At 35.8% G+C, this 25,918-nt stretch overlaps 1 protein-coding gene and 1 pseudogene across 3 annotated transcripts in view; both read right to left on the bottom strand.

The window, feature by feature from the left end:
- BRD10 (bromodomain containing 10) overlaps positions 1-25,918 on the bottom strand; it is a 117,781-nt gene that overhangs the window by 51,578 nt on the left and 40,285 nt on the right. For 2 of the 3 annotated variants that reach the window (XM_055428251.2, XM_055428252.2), the window contains exons 2-3: positions 24,982-25,182; positions 1,570-2,987 (exon numbers count right to left, since the gene is read on the bottom strand). In XM_055428251.2, coding sequence (XP_055284226.2) covers positions 1,570-2,987; positions 24,982-25,182 — 1,619 coding nt within the window. The remainder of the gene's footprint in view (positions 1-1,569; positions 2,988-24,981; positions 25,183-25,918) is intronic. The other variant, XM_055428253.2, reaches the window with a different exon arrangement.
- On the bottom strand, positions 10,024-22,333 carry LOC129557593 (heterogeneous nuclear ribonucleoprotein A1 pseudogene; annotated as a pseudogene).

Genomic DNA, 25,918 nt, shown 5'->3' with positions numbered 1-25,918 from the left:
CTATTTTAGAGGCTAACATTTCAAAGAGAACTTGGCAAATCAGTCAAATAAATTTATATAGCCTAATGGACTACTTGTAAAATTTAATGGACTTATTGCTGAGAGTTACCTTAAAAAAAAACTGTTACATTTTTATCATATAGATCACTGTGGATCACTCTGCAATTTTTAGTTCAACAAACTAAGCCTGTTCTTGATAGTAAATTTTATACTATTTCTTTATCAATTATATATTACATACACATTTTAAAATATTTAATTGTATTTAATGATTTAAACAACTAAGGTATGACAGCAACTATATCAACTAAACAAAGTTCACTTCCCTCATTTGCCAACTCATTAAGTTATTGTCAAATCTTAATTATCTTTGTTATTGAGGGAAAGAGTAAAAAACTGAAACCCACAAATGATGATAAACCACAACTTGTTTCAGTAAAACATTCAAGCTTTTCCCAATCAGGGAACATTTCCTTCAGTTCAGTTCAGTTCAGTCGCTCAGTCGTGTCCGACTCTCCACGACCCCATGAATCACAGCACGCCAGGCCTCCCTGTCCATCACCAACTTGTAGCTTTTATCTCATCTATCCTATTGCTAACTGAGACAGAAACTGAATAAATGGCAAACAATAGGAAAAGCAAAAGCACCTGAGTACTTTAAAATGAAGCACAATCACTCACTGAAAACTTTATTTGTAAGATTTTTTTGTTGTTAACGTTCAAACAGGCTTGTGACAAATACGATGAGTACTTAAATTTGGTGTAAGACAAACTTACAAATCCTTAAAACAAATAAGCTTCGTAAGTTATTAAAGTAAAGTAGTCACTCAGTCGTGTCCGACTCTTTGCAACCCCGTGGACTGTAGCCTACCAGGCTCCTCTGTCCATGGGATTTCCCAGGCAAGAGTATTGGAGTGGGTTGCCATTTCCTTCTCCGGGGGCTCTTCCTGACCCAGAGATTGAACCTGGGTCTCCAGCATTGCAGGTAGATGCTTTACCATCTGAGCCACCAGGGAAGCCCATCATGTTATTAAGTTGATGTAATTTTTTCCTTATAGATAACATTTTTTTCTGGATATGAAAATATATACTAAGAGAACTTTTCAGAGTGCTAAAAATACATAATGTGGGAAAAAACTAGGACCGAGAAAGATAATCTAACTAGCCTTGGTTTAAGAAGCTAGTTGCTATGAACTTCAGTTCTAGGAATGATAGCTCCTGATGTCAGTGCTTTGCCCATTGCACGGAACTGCCCCTAAGCTGGGGAAAAAACAATTCTTAAAAAGGATGGCAAGGATCACTTACGGAGAAACTGGTCCAGAGAATGTTCAAAGATTTTCAACTGAGAATTAAATTCAAATGTACTACATCGGTATGTTGTTGTTGCTAGTATGTAAAACCTCTTCTGCTCTAGGTTTCAATTAGGGGGACTAATATAAAACTTGACATTCAAACACACACACACAATATATATTTCATTTTGTCAACCAGAGCCTTCCATGATGCCTAACTGAAAGAACTACTTGAAGTATGCTAAAATGTAACTGTTGCCCGTTTGTGTCAGCTTACCAGATTTGTGCTTCTTGTGTTTTGCTTTCTTTTTGATGATCAGTAACTTATTCTGGATCTCAGGTTTGTAAGACTTGAATGCAAGGGAATGAAGACTTTCACGCTTTCTCTGTAAGTTTTCATTCAAAATATCTTTCAATTTCTTTTTTTTCTTTTTCTTCTTTTTTGCTCTCATTTTAGTTAGTTTGAGTTTCTTGTGGCTCTGCAGTGACTGTTCTAATAGAATATCCCTTACAACTTTGCGGCAGTTAATGTCTGGATGATCACTGTGGCTTCCATTTACATGTATCTGGCAAGATTTCAGAGCATTTTCTTTTAATGGACTGGGTTCAGGCTTTACTCTGGAAGCTTCACCATATTTTTCCTGATTTTCTATAAACCTTATTTCACCTGGACTGAGAGGCTCTCCAAAGCTAGTAACCTCCCCTGGACTTCCTGGTTTCTCTAAATTTTCTTTACAACAATCAGTTATATTCATTTCACAGGGCCTGCGAATTCTAATTTCACAGTTAGATTTCACTTCCGTTTCAACAGAGATGTCATGATTATCTAAGTTCATTTTAGCAGGGCAGCAGGTTGGATCAAAATTAATTTCCTTCTCTTTTCTGAAGGCAGAGGGCAGGCCTTCTCTACTACACCTATGCTCTCCATTACTTGCACTAACATAGTCACACTTCAATTTCTCCAGTTTAATCCGAGGTACTTTTTGTATTTTAATGGGTGGAATTGGAAATTCTGGGGCCTGAAAAGGTCTTTGTTTGTAAATCCGTACATCTGCACCACAGAACTGTGGAAAATGTACATAAGCATTCTCCAAATAATCATAACCAAGAATAACTTCCCTGCATTCATGAATAGGTTGCCCAAGTACAGCATCTTGAACTTCCTTTTGTGTTTCATACACAAAGTCACAAAGACCCTTAAGTATCCACACTTTTTGGTAGAAAGGTAGTTCATGAAAAGGTTTTTCTTCCAATGGATTAACTTCTCCAAGAACTTTAAAAAACTGAGGACACAACCCAAGTTTTTCAGCACAGTTGTCAGGATTTTCTGTCTGCCCCACAGCCGTGTACCACTGCTGCACTTTCTGTCTCAGTGCTGCTTCCCAGGTGCTATAAGGCAAAGTAGGTCTTCGATGTAAGGTAGGTCTGCGATGGGGAGGACTTAATAGAGAAGTCATTATTTTAGATAGAAAAGCATTACATTGAGGCATCAGAAGACAACGTTCCAATTCGTAAAAGACTATTTCTGGCAAATTTAAAATTTGCTGGGCTAAACAAAGGAAATGCCCAATAGCTGGAATTTCCCACATGGTCTCCATACAAGTTGGAGCTGCTTGAGCTAGAAGTTTTCTTTCCCATTCTTCTATTTCCTTTTGACTAGCTTCTTCTGCTTCTTTTCTTTCCTGCTCCCGAAGCCTAAAAAAATTTAACAAATTATATTATTACTATTTAAAATAGAGGATACCATAAAATACTGAATTTTAAGTATGTCATATTTATCTTCAGACAACAAGGCTTTCCAGTTTAGATGTGTACTGCTATTTTTTCTTTTTTTTTCAGATGAAGAAATACACATATAACTTGATACTGAGTTTTATGGATGATTATCACTGACATTGCCACTCAAAGTAAAATTCAAATCACAATGTCCATCAACTTCAAAATAAATGGAAAAAATTTTTAACTGTTTACTAAACAAAAGCACAGTTTAATGTCTTCTAGAAGCAATATGATGTCATATAAGAGCTATAAAGATGTTTATATCCTTTAATCCCGTAATTCCATTCCTAGAAAGTTACACGAGGAAGATAATTCAACAGAAGCAAAAGTTACACATCTGTCAGTGTTAACTGGAGTTCTATATAAGAAAAAAGAACTATAAAGAAGTTGTATTACATAGCTGGGAAATAAGCTGGCTATGTTATAGAACCTTGAAATTAAAATTATGAATATCATCTATAAACACAAAAAATATCAGAACACAGCACTTAACAATATCAATAATGAATATATGCACATACTAAATAAGGAAATGACAATATTCCAAATATAAATGGCTCCTAGGTCAGTGAGATTATGAGTGTTTTTTTCCCCTTAAAAATTTCCTCATGTTGAAACTGTAAAAACAAACAAACAAAAATTTTTCTTTATGGGCACTGCTTTAAATTTTCTTAAACAAAAAATTACATTAGATAAAAAGATAGAAGTCTTGTGATTCTGCATTAGGCAATGTGACTACGCCAAAGCCTTTGACTGTGTGGATCACAATAAACTGGAAAATTCTGAAAGAGATGGGAATACCAGACCACCTGACCTCCCTCTTGAGAAACCTATATGCAAGTCAGGAAGCAACAGTTAGAACTGGACATGGAACAGACTGGTTCCAAATAGGAAAAGGAGTACGTCAAGGCTGTATATTGACTCCCTGCTTATTTAATTTATATGCAGAGTACATCATGAGAAACGCTGGGCTGGAAGAAGCACAAGCTGAAATCAAGATTGCCGGGAGAAATATCAATAACCTCAAATATGCAGATGACACCACCCTGATGGCAGAAAGTGAAGAGGAACTAAAAAGCCTCTTGATCAAAGTGAAAGAGAGTGAAAAAGTTGGCTTAAAGCTCAACATTCAGAAAACTAAGATCATGGCATCCGGTCCCATCACTTCATGGCAAATAGATGGGGAAACAGTGGAAACAGTGTCAGACTTTATATTTCTGGGCTCTAAAATCACTGTGGATGCCGATTGAAGCCATGAAATTAAAAGATGCTTACTCCTTGGAAGGAAAGTTATGACCAACCTAGACAGCATATTAAAAAGCAGAGACATTACTTTGCCAATAAAGGTCTGTCTAGTCAAGGCTATGGTTTTTCCAGTGGTTGTGTATGGATGTGAGAGTTGGACTGTGAAGAAAGCTGATCGCCAAAGAATTGATGCCTTTGAACTGTGGTGTTAGAGAAGACTCTTTGAGAGTCCCTTGGACTGCAAGCAGTTCCAACCAGTCCATTCTAAAGGAGATCAATCTTGGGTGTTCATTGGAAGGACTGATGGCTAAAGCTGAAACTGCAATACTTTGGCCACCTCATGCGAAGAGCTGACTCACTGGAAAAGACTGATGCTGGGAGGGATTGGGGGCAGGAGGAGAAGGGGACGACAGAGAATGAGATGGCTGGATGCCATCACTGACTCGATGGACATGAGTTTGAGTGAATTCCGGGAGTTGGTGATGGACAGGGAGGCCTAGCGTGCTGTGATTAATGGGTTCGCAAAGAGTCGGTCACGACTGAGTGACTGAACTGAATGTGTTTTTAGATATGGCACCAAAAGTACAGTGACAAAAGGAAAAATGATGAAGTGGACATCATCAAAACTAAAGCTTTTTGTGCTTTTAAAGGACATCATCAAGTGAAAAGACAACAACAGAATGGGAGAAAATTTTTTCAAAATCATTTATCTAGTGAGAGATCTGTATCTAGAAAATGAAAGAACACATATAATAATAAAAAAGTATAAAATAGCCCAACTAAAAACGGACAAAGGATAATTTCTCCAATGAAGACATACAAATGAATAATAGCAAATAAAAAGATGCTCAACATCATTATCCATTCAAGAAATGTAAATCAAAAACAAAAAATAGGATACCAATTCATGCTAAAATAGGATACCAATTCATGCTAAAATAGGATACCGTTCATAGTACGATGATTATTGTGAGAGATAATAACACTTATTGGTGGGAAATGTGGAGAAACTGGAAACTTCATACATTGTAAAGGGTACAGATGGTTTGGAAGGCAGTCTAATAGTTTCTTAGAAAGTTAAACATGTGACCCAGGAATCCTACTCCTTGGTACATGTCCAAGAAAAATGAAAATATAAAAAACATGTACATGAGTGATCATAGTAGAATTACTCAAAATGGCCAAAGAGTAGAAACACGAAATGTCCATCAACTGTCCAATGGATAAATAAGAAGTGGCATATCCATACAATGGAATATTATTTGGCAATAAAAAATAGACAGTGCTGATACATGGTACAATATGGATGAAATCTGAAACATAATGCTACGTGAAAGAAGTCACCCACAAAATATCACATAATGTCCAGGAATGTACGGAGACAGAAAGTAGATTAGAGGTTTCCTAGGATTGAAATGGAGAAGGAAATGGCAACCCACTCCAGTGTTCTTGCCTGGAGAGTCCCAGGGACGGGGGAGCCTGGTGGGCTGCCATCTATGGGGTCGCACAGAGTCGGACACGACTGAAGTGACTTAGCAGCAGTAGCAGGATTGAAAAGGTGTGGGAAATAGGAAGTATCTTAATAGTCTTTCTGTCCTGGGTGACGAAATGTTCTAAAATTGACTGCAGTGATGGGTGTACAACTCTGTGAATATACAAAAAACAAAAGGATTTTATATTTAAATAGGTAAATTCTATGGTGTATGATACAATAAATCTGTATTTTAAAAAACTGAAGCATATAAGGTTTTAGGAGAGACACTGGAATATGACAACAAAGGGGAGAAAATGTAATAACTTCTCTTATTTCTGTATTTTCAAGAGTGAACTCTTCCTCTAGAACAGATATATAAAGATGTGACTAATTCATGAACTCTAAATGAAAATTGAGGTATAATGTCTGACATTGACTATTTTTCTATTCTATCATATAATAATCTGTTGAAACACAGTAAGAACACTATTTTAGCAGTATTGGGAGTTTTCATTTTGTCGAAAAAGCCTACTTTTATATTTCTGGCTGAGAGGTCACACTATAACTACCTTGCTATTACTGATAAATTATCTGATCAAGTAGTCTGGTTCATTAAAGAAGTTAATAGAGAAACATATAAAATGTGTGACTTGGCATATTAATTACATTAAATATCCAAACAATGTTAGACATTTTAGCAAAAAAAATTTTTTTTCAAAAGAGCTTATGGTTTTGAGAAGTTTGTTTTTCATTGAATGGGGGTGGTGGTGGGATGGTAGAATTTGGCTTCCCTAGTACAAAGCTGAGATTCCAAAAGCCCACAGAATTAGCAGAAAGGTGTACTAGCAATAACAGTCCCTTCTGGCCCCAACTAAAGGCCTGAAAGGAAAACTGTCTTCACAACAGGAGTGGTGGATGGAAAAAAATAAGATCTCTTCTAAGAATTTATAACTGTAAACTGACTAATGTGGATTTATTGCCCACAATCACATTTCCTGGGTGCTCAGAAAAGTTTAACATAATCTCACGTCAAAATGTAGTCCCATGACTTGAACAGAAAAAAATCAAATCTCTAAGGCAATGCATTTTGTAAATGGATCTTAAGGAACTCCCACATGGATACAGTGACAAGGAATGAGTTAAAAAAAATAAACCCCAAAATATAAAAGGAAAGAAGTTATTGTGAGGCTCAGGAAAAAAAGTATGACTTCTAAAAAAACAATAGATATGGGAAATTTAGGAGGTGGAAAATAGGTCTGGTGAAAAGAAACTGAAAACATGGGTAAAGAGGAGATTACTTTAAAATGGTAAGGTAGTATGAAAAAGAAGTGAAGAAAATGAGCACACATGGAAGCTAAGAACTGAAAAGATTTACAGTTAACTCAACAGAAGTCATGGAAGCCAGAACGCAATAGCATATCTTTAATATACTTAAAAAATAACTATCAATGTAAATTTCCATTCAGAGCAAAAGTATCTTTCAAAAATAATGATATTTTCAAACAAAAATGTCTTATTTGTGATGAACAGAACCGAACCTCAGCCAGAGGAAATGTTAAAGGATTTACCTCAAGTGGAAGAAAGGTCAGTGATACTAGACTGATGATTAGAGATGGGAAAAGAGTGAGAAATTGGAAATATATAGGTTAATCTATACAGACAGGGCATAAAATAATGATAAAGTGCTTTGTGGAGTTTAAAAAGAAGATAAAATTAAAATATATTATAACAATAGCAAATAAACTGTGTGAGAGATGATTAAATTTAATAGTGTTTCAAGGTCTACCGTATTAATCAGGAAGATGGTAAAAATACTGATTAGGCTTTAATAAGTTAACGAGGCATGTAAAAGTTCAAGGTAGGGACTAAAGACTTTAAACATACAAATTAGTAGAACCAGAAATATGGAAGGAAAAACATATAGCAATGAAAACTGGTGAGATGCATGTTAACTAAAGCAGTACTCAGAGGCGCATTTATAAATAAGAATGTATATTTAGAAAAGAAGGGAAGTTGAAAATAAAATATTCATATTCATTAAAAGAAAAAAACTAGAAAAAGAACAACAAATCAAAGTCCCAAAGTTGAAATGAAATAGCAGAAATTAATGAGATATAAAACAGAAAAATAGTTAAATTCAAATGTTTGTTCTTCAAAAACGTTATTAAAATTAATAAACGCCTGATAAGACTGAGGAAAACAAAACATACACACAAAAAACAAATACCAAAAATGAAAATGATGAAAATGAGTTTATAGATTCTATAATTTAATCCTATAGATTCTACAGATATAAATAATACAATGTTTATTATAAGAAATTTTATGCCAAGAGACAATTTTAATGAATAGGCAAGTTTTTTGAAGAACACAAATTAACAAAAATGATACAAGAACAAAAATCTGAATAAACCTGTATTTACTGAAGAAACTACACACTTCAAAATCTTCTCTACATAGAAAAATTGGGGTCCTAAAGCCTTCACAAGAATTCATCTCAAAAATTTCAGTTAATGAAACAAAATATAAAACGGGCATGTTAAAGAAGTAAAAGAGGGAATTAAAAACAATAAGTAATAAGAATTTATCAGAATGATTCAGAAAGATTTGTTTTAAAATGGAACTTCTAAAAATAAGAAAATACAAACACAAAAAATAAAAGTCTAACAATCAACTGGAGTGCGAGAAAATAACAATACAGAAGTGGGGTAGGAGTGTGGTGATGACAGCAAAATTCGAAGAGATAATGGCTAAGAATTTCCTAGAAATAATGAAGGATACAAGTCCCAATTCAAAAGGCCCTAGAAAATAAATTAAGAGAACCACCCTTGGGCATACCATAATAAAACAATAAAATACCAAAGAAAAAGAAATCTTGTAAGCAGTCAGAAGAGAAGAAAAAACAGATTACATATACAAAAATGACAAAAAGATTGAGATTTCTCAATCTCAATAGCAACAAAATAAATGCAAAACAATAACTATCATTCATGGATAAGGATAAATTAAAGTTATTTTCATTTAGATAAAAATCAGAACTCATTCTAAAGTAAAAACTTCTAAAACGTCTGTTTCCACCTGACGAAGTAACAAGGAGTCAAATTTACTTTCCTACCCGAACCAATCATAAAAATCTTGACAAAATACATAAAACAATGATTTGTAAGAATTTAAGTATCAAGCAAAGGACAGTGATCTCAGAGAGATGGGAAACAGAAGGTGAGACCAAAAACTACTGCAGTTTGTTGCTTTCAGAGAATTTTCAGGCCATGATGCAGGAAGGGAAACCCAGATAAGAGTCTGGCAGACTCCACAAGAGGAGAAACCAAGAGTCCGGAGATACCAAAGGCAGTAGAATCTACAAGAGATAAAACTCAAGAGGAAAGAGCTGCATAAACTGAGAACAGCAAATTTTTACAGAGTCCTCCTCAACTTCAGAGCAATGACTAGTGTATGCATGCAAGGAAATAACCCAAAACTAGGTGAGGGAAAAATACCCAAAAGATTAGAAAATAAAGTGTTTATTCCCACAAGCCACACTGGAAAAATTCAAAATTCAAAGGATGTTAGACAGCATCCTTTGCACAGGTAGTAGAGAACAATTAGCCCTAGACTGAGCATTGCTCTGGACTCAAGTAACAAATCATAAAAGATCCAAAATGACCAAGCTGTTTCAAAATAATTACCTGTGTTTCAGGAAAAAAGCTCTAGAAGGCCTATAGAAATATAAAAATATCTGGCACCCTCCAAGATAAAACTCACAATGTTTGGCATCCAAACCAAAAGTACTAGGCATACAATAAAGTAGAAACACATGATCCATAATGAGATAAATGATCAATCAAAATAGACCCATAAATGAAATAAATGGCAGGATTAGCAAATAAGGTCATTAAAGTAGTAACTGAAACTGTAATCCATATAGCAGAAAAGTTAAGTAGAGTCACGAAAAATTAAGTAGTGACATGGAAGATATAAAACAGATTCAAGTTTAACTTTTAGAGATGAAAACTACAATGTCTGAGATGAAAATATACTGAATGGGACTAATGGCAAATTAGACATAGCAGAAGAAAAGATGAGTGAACTTGAAGACAGTAATAGAAACTATCCAAATTTAAAGATAGAGAAAATACTTCTATAGTATATACTTCAGGAAAAAGATGATCACAGAAGTTCTAAGATGAAAGAAGGACTGAAGAACTAATCAACTGTGAACCATGTGGGTAAATAAACATTATTACAAAAAACTAACAATAATGCCTAGTTTGGGGTAAAAAAATGAGATAGAGCTGAATTATTAATCAATAATACATAAGACAGATGAAGTAGAAAAGATCCATATTAACAGAAAAAGAGCATGTAACTTGCAAATAAGCAGAAATACTTATAAGTGATATAAATCTTCACTTCCACAGACGGATTTCAACAGATAATGCCAAGCTGAAAAATCAAGAACTATTAATAGCAAATGGGTGTTCATTGGAAGGACTGATGCTAAAGCTGAAACTCCAATACTCTGGCCACCTCATGCGAAGAGTTGACTCACTGGAAAAGACTCTGATGCTGGGAAGGATTGGGGGCGGGAGGAGAAGGGGACGACGGAGAATGAGATGCCTGGATGGCATCACCGACTCGATGGACATGAGTTTGAGTGAACTCCGCGAGTTGGTGATGGACAGGGAGGCCTGGCGTGCTGTGATGCATGGGGTTGCAAAGAGTCAGACACGACTGAGTGACTGAACTGAACTGAAGCATATATTAAGAAATATGGAAATAATTACTAGAAAAATCACCTAAAAAGTTACAGTTAGATGTTTCTGAGTCATGAATTTGAAGATGAGCTGAAGTAAGGGTTGCTGTCTTTCATTAAAAGCCTCAGTAGTACTATGTGACTTTTAAACTATACAGCCAATGAAATAAAAAAAATTTTCATAAATCATTTATTCGATGTTCTGTTAACTAAAGAAAAGGTTTTCAATTTATTTCTTATGAAATGTAACGCAAGAGTTTAAAGGTTTGGTATAGGAAATTGTATCTGTTCGAATATCAACCATCAAAAAGTGCATTTAGTATACTTGGCACTGAAACTGATTTTGGACAACCATGTCACAATCAATTATGATTTGTTTTTATATAGGTGAAAGAGTAATAACTAGTACTCAGGGAAGAAAATCAAACAAGGAGTTGGAGCAGATCAAAACACTTTTATGGACTTGTTTTTGCCTAAAACAGTGTTAGCAAACTTTGGCCAATAAAGGCTAGAGATATGGCGATTTCAAATACTATTCAACCTACAGATGGGCACATTAAGGACATAGAAGGACAATGAGACAATTTCCTTAGGCTTTCATAGTGTATTAGTGTAAGAATCAGCAATATAAACAGTCTGCCATTGGTAGGTTAAAGTTAGCACCAACTGGCTTACTCTGGGAAGAAGAAAATTTAGGCAATAATTCATGCATTCTGCAGGATCAGGTACCTGGAAAGGCTGTGACATAGTTGTGTTATGATGTAGCCAAATATGGACTGAAGGTATTCAAGGGCTGCTACTCATGCTTATGTTCCCTACAAACTAAACCTTTTAGGAAACAATGATGGATTCTAAATTCAAACCATGAGTACTGAAGAGGCAGGAGGAAGAGAAAGTCTGGTCTGGTACAGGCCAGAGTAATGCGGAATAATCCTTTAGAATTGGAACTGTGAGTCTCCATCCTGTCCTCAGCAGTGTGGTACATATGGAATGGAAGCTTGCCAAAGACCTCTAGAGTCAATATCTATAATCTGCCGATGAAAAAAAATCAAACACTTAAAATATAAGTAAAACATTTAAAAAACACTATATTAAAAAATACTGAAGCATATATATGTGTTAATATACAGTATTGATGTTCTTCTTTCTGGCTTACTTCACTCTGTATAATTGGCTCCAATTTCATCCACCTCATTAAAACTGATTCAAATGCATTCTTTTTGATGGCTGAGAAATACTCCATTGTGTATATGTACCAAAGCTTTCTTATCCATTCATCTGCAGATGGACATCTAGGTTGCTTCCATGTCCTGGCTATTATAAACAGTGCTGCAATGAACATTGGAGTACATGTGTCTCTTTCAATTCTGGTTTCCTCGGTGTGTATGCCCAGGAGTGCGATCACTGGATCATATGGCAGTTCTATTAACACATATATATGGAATTTAGAAAAATGGTAACCTGAACCCTGTATAAGAGACTGCAAAAGAGACATAGGCATTTAGAACAGTCTTTGGGACTCTGTGGGAGAGGGTGAAGGTGGAATGATTGGGGAGAATGGAATTGTAGCATGTATATTATCATAAGTGACCAGTCCAGGTTCGACGCATAAATTTTCCTCTGTTCAAAAAAAAAAAAAAAAAGAAACAAACAAACAAAAAAATACTGAAGCAAACCACAGTGTGCTCACAAGGACAGATTAAAAAAAACAGCTTTCAAAGTTATTCTCAATTTATTAAAATTATTTATTAAAGTTATTCTCTGAGGTGCTATACTAAAATCAGATACAGTGCTACATGTTTCTAAAATGTTAGCTCAAAAAATTAAGCCTTCAGTATTTGGGTGATGCTATAAGACTGCCTGAGAATACTTATAAAAACCACATTCACTAATGAGAAAAAGGAAAGTTAAAGAGAGTAGATCCTAATAGTTCTCATCACAAGGAGAATTTTCATCTTTTCATTACATCCATATGAGATGATTGATATAATTAAACCTACTGTGGTAATCATTTATGTAAATCAAACCATCATGCTGTATATCTTAAACTTATACAGTGATAAATATCAGTCATTTCTCAATAAACTGTAAGTAAAGGTAAACACTACAAAATGAACAAAAATTTTTTTTTCCTGGACAAGTTCTTGATTGTTCCTTACTGGCTTAGAGAACATTAATCTGTTACTATGTGAAATACAAATAGGAGCTGTGCCTAAGGTTATTTTGGTCATATATAACTTGGCAGGAACATCATTCATGAGTAAATAGCTTTACAAAAAAGTTATTATATGTTTTAAAGTATCCTAGCTTTAGTAGTTTTATAAATTTTATCTAATGCCTATTATGTATAAGAATATAAAGAGGTGAAAGTATGGGCCACACACTTTATAATCTAGTAAAAAACATACAGGAGCTGTAATGCAAAATAATCCATTAACTGAAAAACCACTATAACACAACGTTTAAGCTGGCTGAATGAAAAAGGAAAGCAAGACATTCATTTACATTTTCAGTATGAAATATTATATTTTAGGAAAAGCAATCATTGATATTGTTCAGTCAAGCTTTTTACTTAGCTACAAACAAAAGAATCTCTTCCAGCTAAGTAGAAAAGGAACTAAGCTCTGTTAAGGGTTTGTTGTTGTTACGAACCAAACTTAACAGATATGAACTGCAACTACACTTTGACAACTTCTCCAGGAAAAATTAGACTGCCACTATTATTTGGTACATCTGATACTAGGAACCTAGAACAACTAGAAGCTCCCACCACCACCACCTTTGTCAAAAGATAAACTTCCCTGCCTAAGACTGCCACCTCATGTTGGTCCCAAGCAATTTCAAGTGAAAAGAGTATGACTGGTCATGGACCTTCTTACCTTAGTTTTGAGTGGGTATGAGAATACAGATTTCCTGGCAACTGCTTTGTGAAGTCAGGAAGGCAGGAGGAGAAGGGGATGACAGAGGATGAGATGGCTGGATGATATCACCAACTCGAGGGACATGAATTTCAGCAAGCTCTGGGAGTTGGTGACGGACAGGCAAGCCTGGTGTGCTGCAGTCCATAGGTTCCCAGAGTCGGACACATCCGAGCGACTGAACTGAGCTGAACTGCTTTGTGAAGTTAGGACTTATAACATGGGAAATTACCAAAATGTAGGGCAACTGTTAAAATATGCGGGTGGTCACAAATGACAAATGTCTACTTCATTAAGTCATTATTACTTTAGGTTATTAAGAATTTGAAAATAAATCAAATGTAAGTCATAATTTCTAAATCACAAAAATGTAGAAAACATTTTTAACTTCAGCAGTTTCCAGATCAATAAAATGCTAATAAGTTTATACAACTTAAAAACATGCACACTACTTCTGGTAATCCAAATAGTTTTGCAAAGAAAAGAATGGTGCAGTGGTACAATATTTTTAACATGGCTGTTTGATTGACACTGCTACCTAATACTGTCGTATTTCGGGTTAACTGAAATTTACTTGAGGAAAGCTAGCTTTCAATTTTAACAATTTTATTTTTTAAAAACAGTTATCTAAAATGTATTACATACATTCCAGCTTAATAAACAAGGAACACAAACTTAGTTTAATCTTTCCTTAATGATTCAACATCATCATTATTAACAAAATGCAGTGGTCGTGAGTAGCTTAAAGACTATTCCAGCAACTACACATTGATCAGTGCTTTCATTCCATTTTCCTAGAACTTTGACTTATAGTGCTCCTGTCTTCTAAATCAGCAGTGCCTCTCTACACTAATCAGCTCCAAGACTGGCTGCTACCTTAATAGCATTTACCTGGAGAAGGCCAGACTACCAACCCCTCAGTTCAGTTCAGTCGCTCAGTCATGTCTGACTCTTTGTGACCCCATGTACTGCAGCACGCCAGCCTTTCCTGTCTATCACCAACCCTTACTCAATGTTTATTTCTCTCTGTTAAATACATCTGCCACCTCCTTTGCATTGGTTTCTAATGCATCTAGGTAAATAAATAGTATAGGAATGTCAGGATTTTTGTAATCTGATCTAAGAAACCACGGTTTTTATGGCCTATACTGTACAAGCAAGGGAAACTACCTACTGTATAAAAATAAAATACAGAGTAAGGACTCCCTTCCTTTAACTGAAATAGATCACAAATCAGAGACCTAACTGTTGGACTTGAAAGATTTTTAAAAATAGTTTACTTTTAGGTCTGTGTCTGCCCAGATGATCACCTAAAAATTATTAGATACCCGTCAGTTAACTGAAGTATTGCCATATTACCATAATATGGACTAGAACTATTCAGCTTGCTGCCAACTTGAATTTCCAATATATCAAATAAAAAGTTGTTTAAAGCTAATGAACAGGAGGAGAACATTATTTTCCCACTTCTTATACCAGAAGTTTCAATCAAAAAAACAACAAAAATGAGAAAGCTCCACCCAGGTTTTAAGCACAACTACAGTAACCATATGGTCTCTGCAACCTTCCCTGTCTTCCAATCTGACCTTTCTTTATGTTTTCAAAGTCCCTTTCAGACCAAATTTTTCAGTAGCCATATTCTCAGCTAGTCTCTGACCAACTCTCGACAGGATAATTAGACTGACAGAATTGACAGATTGATAATATCATGATAGCTGGTAGAATAATTGTACATAGGGAAGGAGGCTTTGTTTAGCACTACCATGTATCACATTACATGTTGCTGATGAAATGTCATATTTTCCTTCTGAAGACATATTTTCCTTCCTTTTTTTCCCACCAAAAAATCTTGGGAAAGGCCCAAAAGACGTTAAAAAAATAACAAAAACAAAAAATCTCTGCTTATCCCACTAGTTAGGTGGCACTTTATAAATTTTAATACTTTCTATATTATAGAAACTATAAAAGAAAATCATGCTTATGTTAGAAAATTTAGAAAACAAAGGTTAAAATAAAAGGTCTAACTATTCTTGATACATTTCACGTTTTTATGTGAACTCTAAATTTGGATGCACATAAAGTTAACAATCTCTTGGCACAGAAGAGAGAAAGGGGAGGCTAGTGTGGCAAGGCAGAGAAGGCAATGGCAAGCCACTCCAGTACTCTTGCCTAGAAAAACGCATGGACGGAGGAGCCTGGTGGGCTGCAGTCCATGGGGTCGCTACTAGTCAGACACGACTGAGCGACTTCACTTTTACTTTTCACTTTCACTCATTGGAGAAGGAAATGGCAACCTACTCCAGTGTTCTTGCCTGGAGAATCCCAGGGACGGCGGAGCCTGGTCGGCTGCTGTCTATGGGGTCGTGTCGCACAGAGTCAGACACGACTAAAGTGACTTAGCAGCAGCAGCATGGCAAGGATAGCAAGAATATGGGATAAAGAGTGTAGAACAGGGTTAGAGAGACAAGATGAGGCCAAAAGCTGAAAGCAGGGTCTTATAAACTATATTAAGCCATTAAAGTTCTTGTGTGTACCTGCTTTGTTTTGAGGAGGTAAAAAGTAATGGGAAAAGGGAAGTGGCATGATCAAATCTGCATTGGGAAAAGTTCCTTCTACTTTTTAGACATGAATCTGAGCAAATTCTGGAGACAGTGAAGGACGGGGAAGCCAGGCATGCTGCAGTCTATGGGGTCACAAAGAGTTGGATACGACTTACGTACTGAACAACAACAACAAAATTCTACCTTTAATGTGAAAAACAGAATAGAATGAGGGTAAGCATGGACACAGTTTCACTAATTAAGAGAAGATTATAGTCCTGTAAGTGAGAGATGGAACGGGATGGAGACAGAGAAGATAGAAGGAAGCAGATTAAAGAGAGATTTAGGAAATAAAACATCAATATTTGGGATTGAATTCTGATTTGTATATAAGGGAAAGGAAGATGTCCTGTATGAATCTCAGATTTCTAACTTAAATAACAGATGGTGGTGCCATTCACAAAGATAGGGAGCACTGCAGTGAGATCAAGTTTGAGGAGTAAGCATTCAGTTCAGTTCAGTCGCTCAGTCATGTCCGACTCTTTGCGACCCCATGAACCACAACACGAAAGGCCTCCCTGTCCATCACCAACTCCTGGAGTTCACTCAAACTCATGTCCATCGAGTCGGTGATGCCATCCAGCCACCTCATTCTCTGTCGACCCCGTCTCCTCCTACCCCCAATCGCTCCCAGCATCAGAGTCTTTTCCAGTGAGTCAACTCTTCGCGTGACGTGGCCAAACTATTGGAGTTTCAGCTTTAGCATAAGTCCTTCCAATGAACACCCAGGATTGATCTCCTCCAGAATGGACTGGTTGGATCTCCTTGCAGTCCAAGGGACTCTCAAGAGTCTTCTCCAGCACCACAGTTCAAAAGCATCCATTCTTCAGCGATCAGCTTTCTTCACAGTCCAACTCTCACATCCATACATGACCACGGGAAAAACCATAGCCTTGACTAGACGGACCTTGCTTGGCAAAGTAATGTCTCTGTTTTTTAATACGCTATCTAGGCTGGTCATAACTTTCCTTCCAAGGAGTAAGCATCTTTTAATTTCATGGCTGCATTAGGCTTTCATAATTAATTTTTGACGTAATCATTTTGAAGAAGAGATCTACGGCAAATATCTTTTGTTTGCCTCCAGATCTACTCTCTACTGTATAGTTTTATCTGTATCAGTACGCAACCTCATCCACTAGCCTTCCTTAGGTTTAGTCAAGAGAGTCCTGGCAAGATAGGAAAGTAGGGTAAAGTATTTATTCCCTTGGCCTCCTCTTTGTGAAGTTTTTGGTATTTGCCTAACACGCATGTGCTATACAAACAATAACAGGGAAATAACTTGAGATGATGACTAGCTCTGTTTAATGTCCTGTTAAATTTTCATGAACAATAAAAGCATAACTGTTAAGAACGTATGTATTAAGTTCATGTAAGTGGAATAAAACTTTTATAAATGGACTTAAAAGTTTTGTGGGCGGAGTTGTATCCTTCAACAGAAAGTATCATCTCAATAGTCTCTTCTTTGTACTCCTCTCTGGAGTACCAGAGAACATTAAATCCCCCGTGTTTACTAACAGCCTTATGTCTTTTCTTTTTTTTAAGACACATTTATTCAGAGTCATGATCAGACTTACATTTAGCAATCAACAGTATGGGTGCTAAAAAAAAAAAACTACATTAAAACACTCTGTTGGAATGCTTTACACTTTCCACAGAACAGAAATTAAAATTATCTGTTATACAATTAATCACAAGTACAGTCCTCTAGTTGTATTGTCTAAAACATGTCTTCTTTGTAGCAGCTAGGCCCTGCTACCACTGTGCTTGGCTGAGTTCACAAATCTGTTGTAAGCTGTAGTTTCCCTGTCACTTTTCTGACTCTCCTCTCCTGCTAAGTTTTGTTTCCTGCCAGTAATTAAAACATTCCATCACTGCCATAGCTACTGCTACTACTGGAACCACCAAAGTGACCTTGGTTTCATGGTTTGGTGAAGTACTGGCCTCTACTGCCACAGGGGACAGAACTTCTGCCTCCAAAGTTTCCACATTTCGTGGGCCCAAAATTTGAAGACTGATTGCTACAATTGCCAAAACCATTGTAGCTTCCACCATCTCCAAAATTGCTTCCATCATTACCAAATCCATTATAGCCATTCTCACGGCCACAATATCCACCACCACGGCTGCCACCAAAGCCACCTCAACCACTAAAGCTTCCTCCACGACCTAAGTTGTCATTTCCACCAAAACCACCTCCACAACCACCAGGGAAGTTTCCAGAACCACTTCAACCTCTGGTGGATGAAGCACTAGCTATCTCTTACTTAGTTAGAGCTTTTCTCACTTCACAGTGTGGCCGTTCACAGTGTGGTGTTTCTGAATGACAATCCTGTCTATGGAGTCAAGGTCATCCAAGGTTACAAAAGCAAAGCCTCTCTTCTTGCCACTGCCTCAGTCAGGCATGATTTCAATCACTTCAATTTTCCCATACTGTTCAAAATAATCTCTCAGGTGATGTTCTTCAGTGTCGTTAAGGTCATTAATAAAAACTTTTTTACAGTTAAGAGGGTACTAGGTATTTGAGAATCTTCTCTTGAGACAGCCCTCTTTGCTTCCACAACTCTTCCAACCACCTTGTGTGACCTCACACTCACGGCTGCATCCACCATAGGCATATGTGACAAACCTAAAGCCTCTGGAGCGCTTGATGTTTGGATCCCTCATTACCACACAGTCCGTGACCGTTTTCCATTGCTCAAAATGGCTTCTCAGACACTCACTGGTTGTTTCAAAGCTCCGTCCTCCGATGAAGAGCTGCCACAGCTGTTTGGGCTCTTTGGGAGACTCTGACTTAGACATGACAGTAGCGGAGTGGGGAGACTTCTATGATGCTTACTGATGGCATCCATGGGCAGAAAGGAGTAACCTAACGAATGTATCTCAACTTCATGTTTTAATGTTCAGTTATATTCCAACTTCTTTGGAAATAAACCCTCTTTGAATTATCCCATTTTGAATGTGCCACCTATTTCCTGACAGATGAGATACACTGATATCGTCACTGATAGATATTACATCCAGAGAATATATTAAGTATGCAATTAGGCTTCAAACTTAGAGAAGTTTGGGCAAGAGACATATGTCTATAAGTCTTCTATATACAGGTGGTATTGGAATGAATCAAATCACTTATGAAGAAAGTATAACATGAGAAAGGAGAGAATCTTAGATAAAAACTAGAGCTGTGGCAACAGTTGGGCAGTTAAGAACCAGAAAGAACTAAAATATTGAACAATGATGGCACTTAAGACTGAGGGGGAGCGTCTAGAGTTAAAAAGTTTAAATATTCATGTGTTCTTGGGAAGAAAAATAGGTATATTAAATTTACTCTTTAAATACACATAATAAGACACTTTATTGTCATAATGAATTAAATGCTTTATATAAAACCAATATGATGGTAACTACCTTATCAATATAACTTGCTTACAACAACTTTAAGAACATATTATTGTAGTTATTAGTGTAGCAACACTCTTTAAAGCACTAAAGAACCTGCCATGACCATAAGATTAAAGGCAGAATGAATATAGAATTGAATGAAAAAGAATGAAGTACCTAGAAGGTGAAAGACCAAACAAAGTTGGACACATCATGCTCCCTGACTTCAAGTGATGTTACAAAGCTATAGTAATCAAGACAGTTGGTTACTGGCATAAAGACAGACTCACAGATCAATGGAAAAGAACAGACAGCCCAGAAATAAACCCATGTATATATATCAACTACTTTATGACAAAGGAGACAAGAATATACAGTGCAGAAATCACAATCCCTTCAATAAATGGTGTTGGGGAAACTGGACAGCTACATGTAAAAGAATGAAATTTGACCACTATATTAAAACATACACAAAAATGAACTCAAATGGATTAAAGACTTGAATGTAATATCTTATATTATAAAACTCCTGGAAGAAAAAGACAGTCAGTAAGCTCCTTGACATAGGTCTTGGTAAAGATTTTTGGATCTGACAACAAAAGCAAAAGCAAGAAAAGAAAAAAATAACTAAGTGTGACTACATCATACTAAAAAGCTCTCTACAGCAAAGGAAGCCATCAATAAAATGAAAAGGCAAGCTATTAATGGGAGAAAATATCTGTAAATCATGTATCTGGTAAGAGGCTAAAATCCAAAATATATAAAAAAATTTATACAATCCAATAGTAGAAAACAAACAGTTTGATTAAAAAATGGACAGATCTGAATGTACATTTTTCCAAAGACACAGAGGGTCTACAGGTACATGAGAAAATGCTCAACATAACTAATCATCAGGGAAATGCAAATGACAATGAGATATCACCTCATACTTGTCAGAATAACCATTATCAAAAAGACAAAAAATAACAAATCATTGGTTAGGATGTGAATACAAGGGAACCTCTGAGCACTGTTGATGGTAATATAAACTGGTGCAACCACTATGAAAAACAGTATGGAAGTTCCCCCAAAAATTAAAAATAAAACTACAATATAATCCAGCAATTCCACCTCTGAGCATTTATCTAAAGAAAATGAAAACACTAACTTGAAAAGATATATGTATCCCCATATTTACTGCAGCATTATACACAACAGCCAAGATATAAAAACAACCTAAGTATCCATCAATGGATGAATGGATAAATAAATTGTGGTATTCATACACAATGGAATACTATATAGCTACAAAGCAGAAGGAAATATTGCCACTTCTGACAGCATGGATGGATTTTGAGGACATTATGCTAAGTGAAAAAAAAGACAGTGAATGATAAAACTGTATGATCTCTCTTATACATAAAGTCTGAAAAAAAAAGAGAGAGAGAAAACAGATTGGTGGTTGCCAGAGGCGAATGGGGAGAGTTGGGAAAATTGGTTGAGTGAGTCAAAACATAAAGAAGAAAAATAAAATTAAAAACAAAGTAGAATGGATACACACCCACAGATCTATCTATCCATATCCTCATCCTTAAATAAGACAAGTACATGAATGTTTACTGTAGCATTCTATAATAAGGCAACTCTAGAACTAATCCAAAATGTGTATCTTATCAGGTAAATGGATAAACTGTAATACAGTCAAATAATGGAATATTATACATTAGCACTGGAAATAAAATACAATGAAATCATTCAACACAGCTAAATCTCAAGACAAATAATGCTGAGTGAAAACAGAAGACTGCCATTTATACAAAGGTTAAAGACATACAAAACAATGCTATATATTATCTATTAATATATACATTAGAAAATGCCCAGAAATGACCTCCTTTTCCTGGTCATGATGCAGTAACTGAACCAATCTTACCCTCACTCTGTAAACAGTTACAAACTGAATAAAATGCATGAAACAAATGTTGTCAGACATTGAATATCAAACAGTACAAGACTGTGATCCCCAAGAAATGTAATAAATGAGGTGATCCCTATAATTGACTGACCTCCCTGGCATGCTGTGATTCATGGGGTCGCAAAGAGTTGGACACGACTGAGCGACTGGACTGAACTGAACTAAAAGTAATTAAATTTCCAGACCATAAGCAGAGACAGCAGAAACCCAAATGGTCCAGTGGAGTTGAGTTGAGATGAAAATCAGCATTAGGGGTGTAAGGCGCCTAGAAGTTGTGAGATAATTATAAAAACAAGGAAGCTATGCAGAAAAGAGCCTCAGAAATCTATACAAGGGTACAAAGTAGGACAAGAATGACTAGAAAATTGTAAGATCAAGGAGTTCACAGGCACAATAGGGAGACCAGAGGAAGTGCAGAGTTCTCAGTCATTACTTGGGGATATTTGGTGGAGAGGTCAGATCTTAGCATGTGCTTAGTGGCTCAGTCGTGTCCAGCTCTTTGCGACCCTATGGACTGTAGCCTGCCAGGCTCCTCTGTCCATGGGATTTTTCCAGAAATAATACTGGAATGGATTGCCATTTCCTCCTCCGTGGGATCTTTCAGACCCAGGAACCAAACCTTTGTCTCCAGTGTCTCCTTAAAAGAAGGAGGATTCTCTACTGCTGAGCCTCTAGGAAAGCTCATTAGATCTTAGTAGGAGGGCTGAACTGGAATGAAGGTTATTCCTGACCTATCCTTTAAGAGCTTAAAACCTGGAGTTATAAGGATCATCAAACTGATCCACAAGGAACTTAACTTCCTGGAAAAACAAAGCTCAGTCCTCTTTTAAGAAGGTAAATACAAATCTAAATACTCAACAAGATAACATTCACAACATACAATTTCTAATAAAAAATTACTGGACATGTCAAGAAGCAGAATAATGTTACTTATAACAAGGAGAAAAACTGGTCAATTGGCTTAGCAAAGACAAAGATGATGGAGCTAGCAGAAAAGGACATTAAAAGGAACATAATAAGAAATGAAGAGATTAAAAAAACAAATGTAACTTCTGGAGCTGAAAAAATACGAACTCAAATAAAAAAGTTCCCTGGATTAGACACTACATTAAAAAAAGATTAGCAAAACTTCCATGCAATCTCAATCAAAATTCCCTCAGGTGTTTTTTTTGGTAGAATTTCCAGTATGATTCTAAAATTATACAGAAATGCAAAGAACCCAGTATAGCCTAAAAATTTTAGAGGGAGAAAAAAACAAAACACAAAGTTGGAATATTCACACTAACAAATTTCAAAACTTATTATAAAGCCACAGTCATCAAGTCAACATAACTTAAGGATGGACCTATAAATGGAAAAGAACAGAAAGTCCAGAAAAACTTACAAATATATGTTCAACTGATTTTTAGCAAAGATGCAAAAGTAACTTATGAATAATAAATAACAAAACTTAAAACTGTTTAAAAAATTGCTGAGTAGTGGGTACCAAGGCCTTTGATTTTATTCTTTGTTCCATGCTTAAAATATCCCTAGCTAAAAAAGAAAAGATTAATGCTTTACCCAAAGAGCAAGCTTCAGTTCAGTTCAGTCGCTCAGTCGTGTCCGACTCTCCGCGACCCCATGAATCACAGCTCGCCAGGCCTCCCTGTCCATCACCAACTCCTGGAGTTCACTCAAACTCATGTCCACAGAGTCGGTGATGCCATCCAGCCATCTCATTCTCTGTCGTCCCCTTCTCCTCCCACCCTCAAGCTTACTTCATATTAAATTATCAGTTACTAGACATTTAAAGGAGGGTTTTTTCCCCCATGTCTTAAATCACCCATGTTTATTTGATGTTAAGCACAGGACACACACACATACATATATAAAACTGAAGAAAAGAAGAGGATTCTCATATTTCCAGATTCTTACTAGCCATTCCTACGTACTAGCTTAAATGTCTCTCTCATCACTTCAAACAGCTTATTAAGGACTGCAGTTCACGGATCTGTCTCCACACACACCGTTGACTCAAGCTCTTTTATTTTCTTTGATGGTTCCATCATTTTTAGGTCACAGGGACAGCATACTTCTCAGGAGTACAAGCTCTATAACCACAATTCTCTGGTTCAAATCTTAAATTTACCATTCAAAAACTGCCTGACTTTGGGCAAGTTACTCGTCTATCTGCCTCAGGACAAATACTGAATACATGTGAGGTACTTAGAGCTGAACCTGGCAAATAGTTCTGCACAGTAAACATTAACTATTCTTTTTTATTTTCTTCTTATTGCTACTATTACAACTATCTCCAGACTCCTCTCTGTCTCTTCCTATGTTCCCCCTATATCAAGGAAGATACTGAGCCCTGCTGATTGTTTCCAGAACAATCCGATCTTCTTCCTATTTCTGGTCATCAGTAGTAGAGCACTAGATTCCTACAGCCTTCTTCCTATAAGCCTTCCTTTTCTTCAATTTCTCTCTACGCTAACCTATTACATAGTACTGTCAGATTAATCTTTAGCCCCCTCCATACAATCCCCTTTTCTATAGCAGGAGTAGTTTTATGAGGCTTTATACAAGGAAAAGAAGTGGGTTGTTTTTTTTTTGAGAACACTGTGGGTTCTCAACTAACTACTATTATTAAAAAGTATGGTGGTACAGAAAGCCTCAGGTTGAATTTTAATCCTACAAAGCAAGCTAAATTTATTAAAGAGGAGTAACAATATATTGACTTTGACTAGCATTAGTAGTTCTCTTTTACATCCGCAATTGCTCCTAATATAACTACTATTATTAAAAAGTATGGTGGTACAGAAAGCCTCAGGTTGAATTTTAATCTTACAAATTATAGTATATTTATTAAAGAGGAGTAACAAAATATTGACTTTGACTAGCATTAGTAGTTCTCTATTACATCAGCAATTGCTCCTAATATAGTTTGAGACATGATTTAATATAAAAATTATCAGTCTTTTCTGAGTAATCACTTACCTCTCTGGCCCTACTCTTTTGCTATTTAAAAAAAACCTTATAGCTAGGTCATCAATCTCTGTACTCCCTGACCGTAAAAGTTAATACTAATTGAGAACAACATTCTTTCCTGATGAGTCCAGAGTAAGCATAGTTATCCAGGAAATTAATACCAGTGAAGGAACTGGCACAAGTGAACTTATATGTCATTTTGAACTATATTATCTCCAGAGGTTCTCCTAATTTTAAATGTTAAAGGTCTGTGCTTCTATTCTAAAGTTCTACAAATCTATTCAAAATTCTTCTCACTTAAAATTTATAATTCAATTGAGACTAATTCCAGAAGTATAGAAAGCAACCTGAAATCTTTCATAAAAATTATTTTTGTATAGCTTTAAAATAATTTGGTTTAACATTTAAAACTGTACTTTGAAATAAATTCCATTTTGATATTTCAGTATTAACTCATATTTAGGTGAGAATGCATTTTGGAAACACTACTAAAATGGGCCCAGAAATTTGATATGGGCACACAAAAGTTACACAGCTACTCTCTGAAATGTAGTTCTTGAAAATTTAAACAACAAGAAACTTAACTGTTTTTTGTGTGTCTTTTTTAACATTTACCTTTTTTCTTCTTTCGCTCTCAGCTGTTCTTCCTGTCTCAAAACTTGAACCATTACAGATTCAAAAACTCCACTTGTCAAGCCTGCCAAACTTCGTGGTGTTGACCGACGCCTTGTTGAAGTACATGCAGTTCCCTTCTCATCCTCCAATCCATAATAGCCTCTAGATGTAACTGCTATCGTTGTCTTTTCTCTCAAGTGCCTTGGAGAAGAATAAGTCATTCACAGGTCAAATCTTCTGGGCGAGCAATAAACCCCCTCAACCAGCATCTTAAGAATCCTTTTTGCCAACTACATAAAACTTAGTTAAACCGTGCTTAGTTATGTTTCAGATTTTTATCCTTGCTACATAATTTCTAATTTTCCTTACTCATGTCATAAAAGCAGTCTAAGTGATAGTGTCTTCCCTACATTAAAAAATATAAAACTGAAGCACTAAATTAAGAACTAAAGATCTCTTTAATGAAAAAATTTGTAAAATTAAATGTAGCACATCTTTACATCTCTTTATAGATTTCATACTGCTTATCATTGGTATGGTTAAGTATATAATAATAAAAAAACATTTGGGGAGAGAAAATTTATGATACATAAACATGTTGAAGTAATTATAAACAAATGAAGCATTATAATATATAAATATTAAGTGGTAAGCGTTATGATATATAATTGTAAATTTAGAAATTTTCTGACTAAACGATATAAAGAACTTAATCTAGAGTTCTTCTTCAACCTCACCATAAATATCTCCCTTACCCTATATTTAGTAATACAATACTAACCTAATGCTTAAAGATAATGATGAAAAAGTTTCTCAGCAGTTTGATTAATTAGCCATAATTGAATAAAAACTATTTACACTAAAGAAACTTATAAATTAATCTTATAAATTTTTAAGCCTAGACCAAAAACTGACTTCTGAATTTATGAGTTAATTG

This window comes from Moschus berezovskii, chromosome 7 (assembly GCF_049115385.1).
Source record: "Moschus berezovskii isolate FMDL1 chromosome 7, NW_MosBer_1.0, whole genome shotgun sequence".
Classification (NCBI taxonomy): domain Eukaryota; kingdom Metazoa; phylum Chordata; class Mammalia; order Artiodactyla; family Moschidae; genus Moschus; species Moschus berezovskii.
This window is presented reverse-complemented; position numbering and strand designations above follow the sequence as displayed.